General features: G+C 32.6%; 2 protein-coding genes across 2 annotated transcripts; both read left to right on the top strand.

Annotated features, from left to right (window-relative positions):
- Positions 1-5,822: 5,822 nt before the first annotated feature.
- LOC143564131 (uncharacterized) lies at positions 5,823-9,013 on the top strand. The gene is made up of 3 exons (XM_077051501.1): positions 5,823-6,065; positions 7,394-8,097; positions 8,247-9,013. Exons 2-3 carry the CDS (start codon positions 7,681-7,683, stop codon positions 8,508-8,510), a joined length of 681 nt encoding a protein of 226 aa, XP_076907616.1. The 5' UTR covers positions 5,823-6,065; positions 7,394-7,680; the 3' UTR covers positions 8,511-9,013.
- A 296-nt stretch (positions 9,014-9,309) lies between these two features.
- Positions 9,310-12,646, top strand: LOC143564130 (uncharacterized). The gene is made up of 3 exons (XM_077051500.1): positions 9,310-9,502; positions 10,556-11,036; positions 12,358-12,646. The coding sequence occupies exons 1-3, from the start codon at positions 9,314-9,316 to the stop codon at positions 12,420-12,422; spliced, it is 735 nt and encodes a 244-aa protein (XP_076907615.1). The 5' UTR covers positions 9,310-9,313; the 3' UTR covers positions 12,423-12,646.
- The last annotated feature ends 1,518 nt before the right edge of the window (positions 12,647-14,164 follow it).

Below are 14,164 nucleotides of genomic sequence, written 5' to 3'. Positions count from 1 at the left end.
ATAGGCGGTGGTGAACCATCGTTGCCAACAGCCTTTTTGGTGGCGAAGATAAAACAGTGATATTTGACTGTCGTTGGGTTCCATTTTTGGAGCCTTAAACGAAGTCGCTGGTGCTCTATCGTGGTTGAGGACCTTTTGCTTTTCTCTGTGGTTATGGTTATTGTAGCATAAACCTTCTAATAAAAAGTTATGATCTGTGGTGCTAAAAGAATTAGAGCTATTGACTCAAATTGGGTAATTGTGGCTTTGCTGTCTTGGATCAGATAGATGATGTTGATGACATTGTTGTAGCGCTCATAAGCTGCTCGATGAAATGCCTATACTTATAAATTGAATCTCTCTACTTTAGATGCTTTGTATCGTTAACATACTGTTTTCCTTCTTTGTTTGGGGATAATATTGCACGTTTGTGCTGGGCGGTGGTATGTTGGTTTCTTTGTCCTCTTTGTTGAGGGTTTTAGTCTGCTATGATGGTTGCTTGGTACCTGGCATGGTAACTTCGGTTACAACTGTGTCGGTACTGAGTCGTGCTTTGTAGGCGATGGGAATAAGGAATTGTGCATATGCATCTGTTTCTTTTGCAATGTTATTGATGAAGCCGTTCGTTGTGTGACCTTATGGCAATTGTTGGTAGTAGTGTCCAAGTTTGTTTCTTTATCAGTTTTACCAGGTGATGATGATGACCCGCTACTTGGCATGGCAACTTGGGTTGCAGCTGTAGCGTCACTGAGCCGTGCTTTTTTAGTTATGGCATTGACGGACTATGTATGTGAGCATCTTTGTTTTGTAAAGAGTATGATAACGCGTTTCTTTTTTTTAAGTTTTTTCGTACGTTTTTGCACTTGTGTTTTCACCAGCGTTAACATTTTTTGATGTAAGCGGGTTTGTTTTGGTTTGTCACAGTTTTTCGCTTGAATCTTATGCCTGGGCCATGATGATCGTTTGCTATTTGGAACAGTTGGAACGAGAACGTATGTTGCAACCGTAACAGCGAATATCTGAGGCTCAAAACATTTACATATTTTTTCCTTTCACAGGCACACACTGATTATACTGTCTTAAATACGTGCTTATGTTTTACTTTAGTTTTGTTGCGTTTTAAATACATATCTGTAACTTTGTTCTTAAATTTTCATCTTTAGTACTATGTTAATCCTGTTAGTTTTGTGAATTCTGACATATGTGAAGGTAATTGATTTGTGGCAGGACATGACTTTTATGTTGATATTAGCATGTCTAGCCAGTTTTAAATCAGATGCAACGGTTGCGATTGTGTGTAATTTCTACCTATGCTCATTACTTCCAACAACAATGTACCCAACAGTGGAAGTAAGTTGTAGCTATTCGCACACTTTTGCATGTTAGTTTCATTTATGTGCTGAAATTTTGGATAATTTTTTTTTAAATATTCAACGTATTTTTGTTTTATATTAAGATAATTAAGGAGATTGTTGATGATGAGAAACAACGTGAGAACATTGGTTCTGAACAATTAAAGAGGTATAATAAAGGTTTCTCTAAGAATGATGAAAGCCCTTCGCATCAAGTTTTCTTAAAAAACTCGAGCAGTGTTCCAGTGTTGGAAGGTGAAGATGTTTTCTTTAAAATAAAAGCTCCAATTTGATGAATGTTATAAAAATACATGTTTCGACCCATTAGCCTACCCATACATGTTTGACCCATTAGTCTAACCATACATGTTTTGACCCATTAGTCTACCCATCTTGAGTGTTGTCCATAGTTTATCATTAAAAAAATGACATGTTTTGACCCATTAGCTTACCCAATCAGGTTGAGTGTTGTCCATAGCTTATCATTTTAAAGAAAAGTTTTACAGTCATCGACACTTTTGTGTGTTGCATTTTGAAATTATGACAAGGATGGGGACGCTTAGTAAGTCAATAAGGGTTAATTGACCTAGGGAAAATTTGAATGGCAGTGATTTGTGTAATTATTTTTCTTTGGTTTTTTTCAGGCAACCTGTGCAAAACGCCACATGACTTTGAACTGAAGAAGGCGGAACACCTTTGGTGATAAAGAAGACCTTTCAAGAAACAAAGAGTTTTTGTAGACCACTACATCAGGAAAGTAAAATAAACACAAGCCCATCAAAGACCAGCCACCATCATTTTGTAAACCAATTGTAGGCTACTGATCTTCTAATATTTAGATAAGTGCTTTACTCATTTCTTAAACAAATTGAAGGTATAGATCATAACTCTTTTTGTACCAACTCCTAACACGCTATATGATGTGTCCATACGGAACGCTCTTCAAAACCCAGCGCAACGCGCGGGTCCTAATAATTAGTTGGTATAATATTTACAAAGTTGAAGTGTCATGAGCTGTACTACATATAACGATATATAACCATGCATCTTGATATTTAACTAACGTGTGTTAGAATTTTACAACACTACATCTGTAATTTGTGAGCTTCTGCACTTTTATTTTGTAAAAAGAAAAACAGATTAGCCACTTTTACCCAATCATTGAGACATGTAACAATGTATGATGGGTTTGTACACTTTTTAGACGTAACATTATGCTTAGGAAAAATTTCAAACTAAAAAGAATACGAAATTGTTTCTCAAAAGAATATGAAATGGTCTCATTTTCTCCTTTGCTTTCATTTATATTATTGCATGGGCCATCACAGCTAAAGAAGCATGGATGCCTTTCGTGAACAACACATAAAAGAGAAGTTGGTGGTCCAGAATGTTTTTCAATAAAATGGCCCACACATGACACATGAGTTTAGTGGTTGACATGCATTTTTGAAAGTTTCAAAGAAAGAGTCGGAGATCAATAAAAGCATGTGAGTTTCTGTTTTCTCATTGTACCGTATTAAAAGCTTGCGACTCGAAGCTCAAGCTTATAGGTAGCTTGATAAAACTTGAATAAAACTAGCTAAAAAAACATGATTTCAAATGAACTGAGTCAAACTGGCTCGTTTATGTAAACGAGCTGAACCCGACCCAAGTTCGGCTCGCTGGCTCGATCTTAGACTCTTTTAACTTCAAGATTAAGCTCGAGTCTAGCCGAGTTATCTCGTTTAGTTTTGAGCTGGCTCAAACCCACCCTGACTCAACTTGTGAACAACCTTATTTTCTCAGCACTAAAAAAATACCAACTAAAATATATCATACGAACAACACAATCATATAAAATTAAGTATGAAGAATAATTAGAAAATACTACATATGGCTTATATTGAACAAACAAGTCAAGAGTCATTTCGTTCGGAAATGGTAAGTTAGACATAATGATATCATAAATTCTCGAAATGTCTCTTCTTTAAAGAGAGATTCAAAATAAGTCCCTATAAATTTCAAATTCTCATTGTTCCCTTACTAACCTGTCGTCGCTGCTATGTTAGAAGTTTGAGATGACATGTTTCTAAACTCGTTGGCTCTCCGCTATGTTAGCTTAAAACTCGTCGACTCCCCGCCATGTTAGCTCAAAACCCGCCGCCTCCCTGCCATGTTAGCTCAAAACCCGTCCCATCCTTGCTATGTTAGCAAAAAAATTATACCTTATCTTTACAAAAATAGGGATCCTAAACTGATTTAATAAATATTTGGACATTTTTTTTATTTTATTGATTTTTAAGTTCTTGTATATAGAATATTAGATATTAACATGATCAAGAAATATCAAGCGTACCATCAAAATCATTTGATGTATACCTTGTTTAGATATAATTTTTTAAATAACAAAATTTATTAGTTTTAAATGTTTAAGCTAACATAGCGGGGAGACGACATGTTTTAAGCTAACATAACGGGGACATAGTGAGTTTTGAACTAACATGGATGGGAGATGATGAGTTTTAAGCTAACATAATGGAGAGATGATGAGTTTAGAAACATGTTGTCTCGGACTCTTAACGTGGCGGAGACGACGAGTTAGTAAGAGAACAAAGAGATGATTTGAACATTGGATAAACATATTTAGAATCTCTATCTAAAGTAGAACATTGTATAAAATTCCCTCATAAATTATATGTAAAGTTATTTGTGCATAACTATTTAGATATTGGGGTAAAGTTAAAATACAAAGGACAATAAAAATGAGAAGGTGAGAAGGAATCAAGTCCATTAATCACAGATTTGAATGACTGAGATTAATTTAATAAATAAAAATTGATGGAAATGACATGAAGGTAATAACCCATCTTTGTTGACTTTCTCTCTCCACATGCAAGGCACATGCCAATTTCCCCCATCATTTTAAAATATCCATAACTTTTTCATACGACATTATTTTTTTAAAAAAAGTCACCATAATAATAAGTGTTTTTTTATCTTTAATATGAGTATCATATTGTTATATAAAAATAAAAATAAAATTAATGGGTTTTTTAATTGTGTTTTTTTTGTTGTTCATTGTGTCATTGTGTAATATGTTGTTTCCATTGTGTTTTAAGTTTCAAGTAATTGTGTTATATATATTCACCATTGTGTGTTACGTTTTAGGCCATTGTGTTATACATATTCACCTTGTGTCTTACGTTTTAGATCATTGTGTTATACGTATTCACCATTGTGTTTTACGTTTCAAGTTATTGTGTAACATGTATTAATCATTGTGTTTTTATGTATTAGATAATGTGTTGTTATTTTATCATTATTTTTACATATTATTATTACACAGTAGTGTTATTAGTATTTATAAAAACATAATGATGAGTTGAAAGAAACAATGACGAAAAAACACAATGACGAAAAAAGACACAATGATAAACGAAAAGACACAATGGTGTGCGAAAAGACACAATGACGAAAAGAGACACAATGATAAGCGAAAAGACACAATGACGAAAAAAGACACAATGATAAGCGAAAAGACACAATGACGAAAAAAGACACAATGATAAGCGAAAAGACACAATGGTGTGTGAAAAGACACAATGATGAAAAAGGACACAATGGTGTGTGAAAAGACACAATGACGAAAAAAGACACAATTATAAGCGAAAAGACATAATGGTGTGCGAAAAGACACAATGACAAAAAAAAACATAATGATAAGCGAAAAGACACAATGGTGTGCAAAAAGACACAATGACGAAAAAAGACACAATGATAAGCGAAAAGACACAATGACGAAAAAAAAAACAATGATAAGCGAAAAGACACAATGGTGTGCGAAAAGACACAATGACGAAAAAAGACACAATAATAAGCGAAACGACACAATGGTGTGCGAAAAGACACAATGACGTGATTTTTGTTTTAAATTTTGTATAACAAAAATCATACTCATATTAAAGATAAAAAAACGTTTGTTATTATGATGAATTTTTTTTTTATAAAAAATATCATATGAAAAAGTTATAAACGTTCTAAAACGATGGGGGTATTAACATGTGTTTTGCATGTGAAGAGAGAAAATATATACAATTACCTTTATACCCCTTTTTCTTTGGTCCCTACTTGACACATGTCAATTATTTATGACTTCTCACCCTTATTATTTTTATTACCCTTTATAGAATAATTTGACCCTTAAATATTGAATTCCTAAAATTCATCAGTTAAACAATTAATCCTCAAATTCCACCATATAAACAATTAAGCCATAACCTTTTAGTACGATAACCATAATATTTCATGAAGTTACACAAACAACCCAACAACTCTTCATCATATAGCTGATATCTCTACGCAATGATCCAAGACGTGTTACAGTAATAATAGTTACCATTCTAAAAACACGTTCCAAAAAGAATAGAATAGATAAGAGAATAGAATTACACGTGACAAGTAACATTATTTGGGAGGGTCCTAGACAGGCCACGTGACAGTTAAGACTGCACTTTATTTCTTTCTTTCCAATAATAATAATAATAATAATAATAATTTACGAGTCTGCCATTCCGCCTCACTCTGCATTCACTCCACAGTCCAGTCTCCCTACAAATATACACTACCACAACTTCCGAGAAGCAACCATTCCCCAATAATATTATTATTCCGTACATAAAATATCCTCTCTTTCTCTCGAAAACCTAATTCCATCACCGTCTCAACAATCACTCAACCGATTACTCAAAATCACAGGTATGATTGTTACTTCTCTCCGTGTTTACGTCACTCGTCGTTGTTTGTTTTACGCTTATTATTTCATAATTTCATGTGGTGAATCGATTTTATGACCTAGATATAACCTTTTCACTTTATGAAGTGTAAATGTGTGATTGATGATCGTTTTAGCTGATTTATCAAGTTCATGAGACTAATAATCATTTATCTGTGTAAAACATCTCTTGATCGTTTGATATTTCACGTGGCGAATCGATTACGTGACTTCCATACGAGTTTATCGGTTTATTAGTGTATATATGTGTGATTGATGATTGTGTTAGTGGATTTATTATTAGCTCATGAGATTAATAAAATGTATATCTGTCTAAAATGAAGTTGATTTGATCGGCATTTTCGTGTTTACATTTCTAGTTGTTGTTGATTTTTCACTTATTTTTCGATATTTCGTGTGGTGAATCGATTTCGTGACCTGGATGTAAGTTTTTCAGATTATGTAGTGTAAAAATGTGATTGATGATCAATTTAGTTGATTTATTTGCTCATGAGATTAATAAATTGTATATCTGTCTAAAATTGTGTTGATTTAATCGGTATTTTTGTGTTTATGTTTCTCGATGTGGTTGATTTTTTGCTTATTGTATGATATTTCATGATAAGTTTTTCAGATGAGGTGGTGTAAATGTGATTGATGATCGTGTTAGTGGATTTATTAGCTTATGAGATTAATAATTGTATATCTGTCTAAAATTGCATTGATTTAATTGGTATTTTCGTGTTTATGTTTCTCGATATTGTTGAAATTTTGTTTATTGTTTGATATCTCATGATAAGTTTTTCAGATTATGTAATGTAAATGTGATTGATGATTGTTTTAGTGAATTTATTAAGTTTATGAGATTAATAAATTGTATATTTGTCTAAAATTGTGTTGATTTAATCAGTTTACTCGCTGTTTTATCAAGTGTTAATATTAAATCACAGCTAATTGCTAAATTGATTACTGTGATCAATGTTAGATTAAGTATTCAAGGTTTTGTCCAGGGACGAAGGTTAGTTAGGGCCCGAGGTGGCCCGCCCCCCCTGTTTTTTTTTTTTTTGCGTAGTAGTGTAAATGTATCTGTTTTCGTCCAAAATTTGTTATACGTAGTGTAAATTTAGCCGCTTCGGCCGAAAATTTGAGCCCGGCCCCCATCGTTTGTGAAATTTTGTATACATTTTGAGTCCGGTCCCCCCGGTGTCTTAGTCCAAGCTTCGCCACTGGTTTTGTCTTTGATTTGGAAAAATCTGGATGAATTTTTTTTTCTGTTTATTGTTAGAAGTTGATAAGATGTTTTATTCTTCAGATTTAAAGGCTTTAATTATTCCTTAAAGCACTGGATTCTCCCTTTGCTTTTCTGTGTCTGGACTTTAGCATAAAGACTAAAGACCACTATTTTGTTGACTTATACTTCAAGTGATTGACTCCTGAATCAATGGATGGCTTATGGGACCCACCTTACTATGAAGGTTTCCACATATTTGCCTTTTATCACCATTCATTCTTTTCTTTCTTTATTCATGACATTTTATTTGATATCATTATTATTTTTTGGTTCAGAAACTGAAGATACAATATCATATTGTCATCCTTATGGTGGTCCACTGTCCCATTGCTTTATGCCTTTTCTATTATTTTAATTTCTTGGTATGTTGTGCACCTTACAAGGTTATTATACATGTAGATGTTATCGAAGAGACTGAAATAAATATGAAAAGCTGCATACAAGTGCTTGAAATTTTACTAAGCAAAGCAGATGAGGACATCATTGAACATGAAGAAGAGTTGATGGACTTACTGAGTCAACTCGCCTGCACTGATAAAGTATTTTCTGATATGTTCTCAATGGCTTTGAGAACAAAGATTGATTTCCTTGATACATCAATAAGGAAATTAAAAAATGATGCTGAAAGTGAAGAGTTTTTGTCAACAAACAGGGAGCCTGCTGAAAGCATATATGACATACTCAAGTGTCTATTCCCTCATTATTTAAAAAAGAAAGATTTACAGGTATACTATTTGGATATTGATAGATACATTTTTTTTTCATCTCTTATCATTAGCATCAACATTCATTTTTTATTTGCACATTGTAGAAAGTTTTACTTGCATGAATTGCATCTTTATAAAAGGGATGCCTTTTTATGTTTTCCCTTCAGAATCAAAAGTTTGTAGATGATACCGGGACTGTTTCAAGCTCCAACAGTCATGAGTGTGCAGACAAACAGAAGAAACAATTTGACAGTTCTTCAAATGCTAACCAAATCAAGAAATTCAAAACAGTCAACATCATTCCGGTGGAGAAAGAGCCAATTTCATGGGCCATAGTTAAGGTTAAAGAGGAAATGACAAATTATCATGTGAGTATTAATGATCTTCATTCGATGATAGACAATGGGTCAAAATGGGTTGGGTCAGGTTGACTTAGCAACATTTTTTGTCTTCTAGTTTGTGCATTTTATATATATCTAGTTTGTAAGATAATAAGAAAAGCTATATTAATACAATATTAGAATAAAGGGCTGGTTTAGGTTTAGGAGTTTATATGCGTTTTAAATACACTTCCGTGACCTTCGACCCGTTTGACTAGTTCTATTTTTGCTGATTTCTGAACTTTTAATGCTTTGAGTAGGGCTGTAAATGAACCGAACGTTCAGCGAACTGTTCGGCGGAAAGTTCGTCTCCATCTGTTCGTTTAATAAATGAGTGTGCGTGAACAAGGAATCCTGTTCTATTAAATAAATGAAGGAACATTAGCAGAGGTCACGTTCGTACATTTGTGTTCGTGAATGTTCGATAATGTGTTCGTTGATGTTTGTTCGTTAAAGTTCATTCAAGATTTTTTTATATTTTATATTTTTCAGTTTATTATGTCAAGTATAAACAAATTATTATGCCAAGGACTTAACTCTATGTTTATTTTGGGTGATTATGTGTAATGCTTGAGTATAAGAATGATGATTTTATTGTTAAATTAATATATATCCATTTGTGTTCATTTATGAAGCTAACGAACGAACATGAACAAAATCATTTTCTTAATGAACAAACATGAACAAGAAGTTCTGTTTGTCCAATTATCGAACGAACATGGACAAGGTCCCGTTCTGTTCGGTTCGTTTACAGCCCTAGGTCTGAGATAAAATACAAACCACATTCACACATATACCTATAAAACAGTTGTTTTAACTGTTGATATGATTCTGATATGCAACCCCACATTCCTATGCCTCTTTGTTGGGGCTCTACAAAAAAGACAAACAGAGAAGTGAGGAGATCGCCGATAAAGAGTCCTATAACAACGAAGAAGGATTTTCTACCGAAAAGGACTCCCAAATGCAACTCCGTATGCCCTAAACCATCTTTGGAAACTCAAGGGAAGTTGAAACATCAGTTAAGCATAGTCAAGTCCCAGGTAATGTTTCGTTAAAAGAAGTCTACATATAGATAAATGAAAGATGAAAAATTTGGATGATAATTGTCTTTTTTTGAATTTTAGGTTTAAATAGAGGTAAACGACCTTTTTGGTATGGGTGAAAATGAGCCGCAAGCAATTTTTGTCCACTTAGTTTTGTTAAATTCAGAAAGCGTTAATTGCGATTTTAAAATAATATTTTTTTGATTAGTTAGATTTAAAAGCACCATTGTTTTTTTTTTTGAGTTTTCTTTAAACCAGGTAAACAAGATTACTTTATATATATTTTCAATATATTTTTGTTTTATTTTTTTAGAGAGATCAATTCCAACTCATTTACTTATGAATGGGCCAATTTGGGTTGTGATTTATCTTAAACGGGTCAAATTTAATTAGGTTTGTCTAAAAGGGTAACAAGTCAAATGGGTCAAACGGTTGAAAGTCTCCTAAATGGACTAAAAAGTGTTCTTGGTCAACTCGACAGTGATGACTGATTTTAACCCAAGCTCATTTAGTAGGTTTGTGCATGAGTCAGTTTTGGGCTCAAATCGTGAAATCTAACCCAAAAACTCGGTTTATGAGTTTTTGAAAACAGTTCGATTTTGTTTCTTTTTTTAGTTTTACCATTTTGGCTTGAAAATTTTGAATCGATAATGATTATGGCCCAAACAATGAACTTTGGACAAAAATTTTGGGCCTGTGTCTTTTTGTTGGTCAATAATTATTTGATTATTATACATGGGGCTAATATATGTTGGTAACACTATTTATTAAATTCTTATAAACTACTTAAAATTTAATATAAAAAATAAAAATCCATAATATCAGTTTGGTTTGGTCTTAATTACGTGCAACACCTAAACTGAACTGAAAGTTCAGTTTTTATGAAAACATCAACGATCGGTTTTTGTTTTGTTTCAGTTATTCGGTTCATGCACACCCCTTACATTTAGACACCTTACCTATTCTTTATCCTTTTAAATAACTTGCATACCATATTGTTTCTTTAATCAAAAGTAGATACTTATATCAACTCTTATAAACTAATGCCAGACATATGATGGAAGCATGACCTTAGCAACCGTTCCGTATCAAGAACCATCTGAAGAAACAAACGCAGCGGTTCCTTATGTACATCCACACGAAGAACCAAATGCAATAGTTCCATATGTAGAACCACACAAAGAACCAAATGCACAGCAACTTATTACAAAAGAACTAGATTCTCCTCCGGGTTACCCTAGCCCACAATCCCACCAAAACCAAGTTATCTTACGTCCCCGGACCCCATATTCTACAGACCAAAGGCGGAAGCAACCTAATTCACCACAATTGCAGAAAAGTTCAAGCTCGTTTCGTGCACTCGCTGTGGGTAACCCGTTTAATAGAGCGGAAACATATAGTAACCTGTACAAGGAAGATTATTACACTTTACCTGATTTACGGGCCATCGCCAAACAACAAAATTTGAAAGGTTATTATAAGCTTCGTAAAGCTGAGCTGGCACGTGCACTAGGAATTAAGGTTATTGAAGGTACGTGGCAAAAACCGACACATAACTGAACAACACCAAACCGAAATAACTGAACCAAACAAAAACCAATGGTTTGGTTTTAAATTTCTGTAAAAACGAACTTTTGGTGTGTTTTGGTTTTGTGTGTAGTTAAAACTGAAAAAACTGAAACAAATCGAATTATAGGTTTTCATTTTTCTTTTTTTGAATTTTATATAGTTTATAAGAATTTAATAATGTAACCTGGATATTTTTGTCCAGATATACAATAACAAATAAATTATTTATTAACAAAATTAGTTAGGCTCAAATTCATTATTTTGGGCCCATTTTTTTCTTTTTAGCTCAAAAATTTCAAGCCTTGGTAGCAAAACCAAACCGAAACAAAAAAAAATGGCAATTGACGTTTTTCAAAAGCTCAAAATCTGAAATTTTTGTTTTTGGTTTGGTTTGAGCCCAAAACAGACCCAGACTGTGCATGAAACGGAGATAACCTGTCCGCAACTGCAAAACTGAACCGAAATAACCGAATCTAAACAAAAGCGAATGGGTTTGTTTTATGTCTATGTAAAAACTTAACTTTTGTTTTGGTTTCAGTCTTGCATATAATTAAAACCAAAAACGAATTTATGTATTTTCATTTTTATTTTGAATTTTAAATGATTTTTAGAATCTAATATATAGTGTTACTAAAATATTTTCGCCCAACTGGTATAATAATCGATTAATTATTAGTTAACAAAAAGATTTAGGCCCAGGTTCATTATTTGGGCTTTTTTTGCCCAAGTGGTAACACAGGTTCATTATTTGGGCTTTTTTTGCCCAAGTGGTAACACAGAATAAATCAACCGAACCGAATTTATGGATTTTCATTTTTTTTTGAAATTTAAGTGACTAAAAGAATTTAATAAATAGAGTTATTAATATTATAAGCCCAAATGTATAATATTCAAATAATTTTTAATTAACAAAAAGTTCTAGGCTATGCTGGGCTAATTTTAATTTAATCCCATAAACTTCAAGCCCAAATGGTAAAACTAAAAGACCCCAAACCGATTTCTGAAAACCGAGTTTTTGACTTTTGGTCCAGTTTGAGCCCAAACTCGACACCGGGTAAATTTTTAGTGCAAGTCGAAAATCCATGCTGTGTTGAGTTTGGCAATTTATATATAAAAACTATTTTTGACTCAGAAGTTGCATACATTTGAAATAGACCTGGGGCAACTTTTGACAGGTTCAGCCCTTTTGACTTGTGTCCTGTTAACTACATTTTTTCAAATTTGACCCGTTTGAGTTAAAACATAGCAGGAAGAATCTGCATGCAGGAAGAATCTGCATGCAGGAAGAAGAAAGCAGCCGAAAAGAAAGGAGAGACAGCCAGTTCCAATGATAAAGTGTGAGCCATAGAGATTGCTATTATAGGATTCTAACATCATTTCGGAAAAAAAGGCTTATAAATAGGGCTAAACAAATGACAGAAATCATAGTAGAATTAACTTGCTAAATAGAATAAAAAGGCCTAATTTTTGTAACTAAACCATATATGACAAACTCAATGCGGTTGGCTTAATAGTGGCTCATAGTTTGGTTAAGTTGGTTGGAGAGTTGGATCTCGGCCGCAATGACTTATTTAACGACTTTTACTTTCATAAAATTAATTTATAATTACAGATATATATATATACGAAACCTTTAAGAGTTCTCTAGTTGCTCTATATATTTTTCAAGCTAATAGATTGTATTATTTGTAAATGGAAGTTCTAAATTCACGGGTATGAGTCTTACCAAATCCAGATATTCCTTAGACGGGTTATAACATCTTATTCAATTAAAAATTAATCTCGTCAAGTATTTGATTTGAAAATCCTATAAATAAGGTTATACTAAAAATTAATATCTGATTTTTTTTTAAAATATATATTATTTATAATTAAAAACAACTTAAAAAACAATTTTATAAGCGGGTTATAAGTCTCATCAAACCTAAATAACTTTTAAATCAGGTTATAATATCTCATTGTGAAACCCGTTTACCATCAAATACCAGGTATATTATTAAATTATGTACAATAAATAAAATTAAATTTCAAAAAAATATTAAAATTATAAACGAATAATGTATATAAATATTATAAACGAATAATGTAAAACAACCCCCGTAATACGGGAGATACAAACTAGTTATATATATAAACGAAACCTTTAAAATATCTGCGGTTGCTCCATAGTCCATACATTCTCAAGCCACCAGATTGCTTTATTTGCAAATTGAGACTTTTCATTCATTTGACCCGAATTCATAGGTATGAGTCTCACTAACCCAGATTTCCCTTAAACGGGTTATAACATCTCATTAAATTAAAAATTGGTCTCATCAAATATTTGATATGAAAATCCTATAAAATAGGAATATATTAAAAATTATTATTTGATTTTTTTAGAAAGATATTATTTATAATTAATAAATAATTTTATAAAAAAAAATAGGCGGATCATGGGTCTCATCAAATCCAGATAGCTGTTAAACCGGGTTATAACATCTCATTTATTTGTGTTCATCATCAATCTTAAGTAAACTATTAACTTCCTTACAATAAATAAAATTAAAATCTAAAAAAATATACAAATACTATAAACGAATAATGTAAAACAACTTCGTAATACAGGGGATAAAAACTAGTGTTGTATAAAGATAAATTGAGTTAGTAAAAACGATTTTAAAAAGGTGTTTTTTTGTTATGTTTCGATAAAAAAGAAAGGAGAGTTGGGTATTTTTAGGCGTGCATGTAAATTCAATTTACTTTTTTTCCCCATCTGTTTGAATATTTTAATGCTTTTTTCTTTAAATGTGTAGATTTTTTAAGAGATGGTACCGTAATAAACAAAACCGACTAAATTTGTGTTAAGACGTCGTCGCAACGGTCGGATTTTTACGACCGAATAAACGTCGTGTTAAATATGTCATCATTTTTGTATCATAGTTTATAAAAGTGACAGTGGTGGTAGTGGGTGCAGTTGCAGTGGTGGTAATGCGTTGGCGGTGATGGCGGTCAGGTTGTGGTGGTGTTGATTTCGGAAATTAGGGCGAGAGAATGAAATGAAAAAAACGGGTGCTAATGAATGATTTTAATATGTTTAGAGAGAATGAG

This window comes from Bidens hawaiensis, unplaced genomic scaffold, assembly GCF_021521415.1.
Source record: "Bidens hawaiensis isolate Kalapana, Puna unplaced genomic scaffold, B.hawaiensis_p1.1 tig00021821_1, whole genome shotgun sequence".
In the NCBI taxonomy this organism is placed as follows: domain Eukaryota; kingdom Viridiplantae; phylum Streptophyta; class Magnoliopsida; order Asterales; family Asteraceae; genus Bidens; species Bidens hawaiensis.
This window is presented reverse-complemented; position numbering and strand designations above follow the sequence as displayed.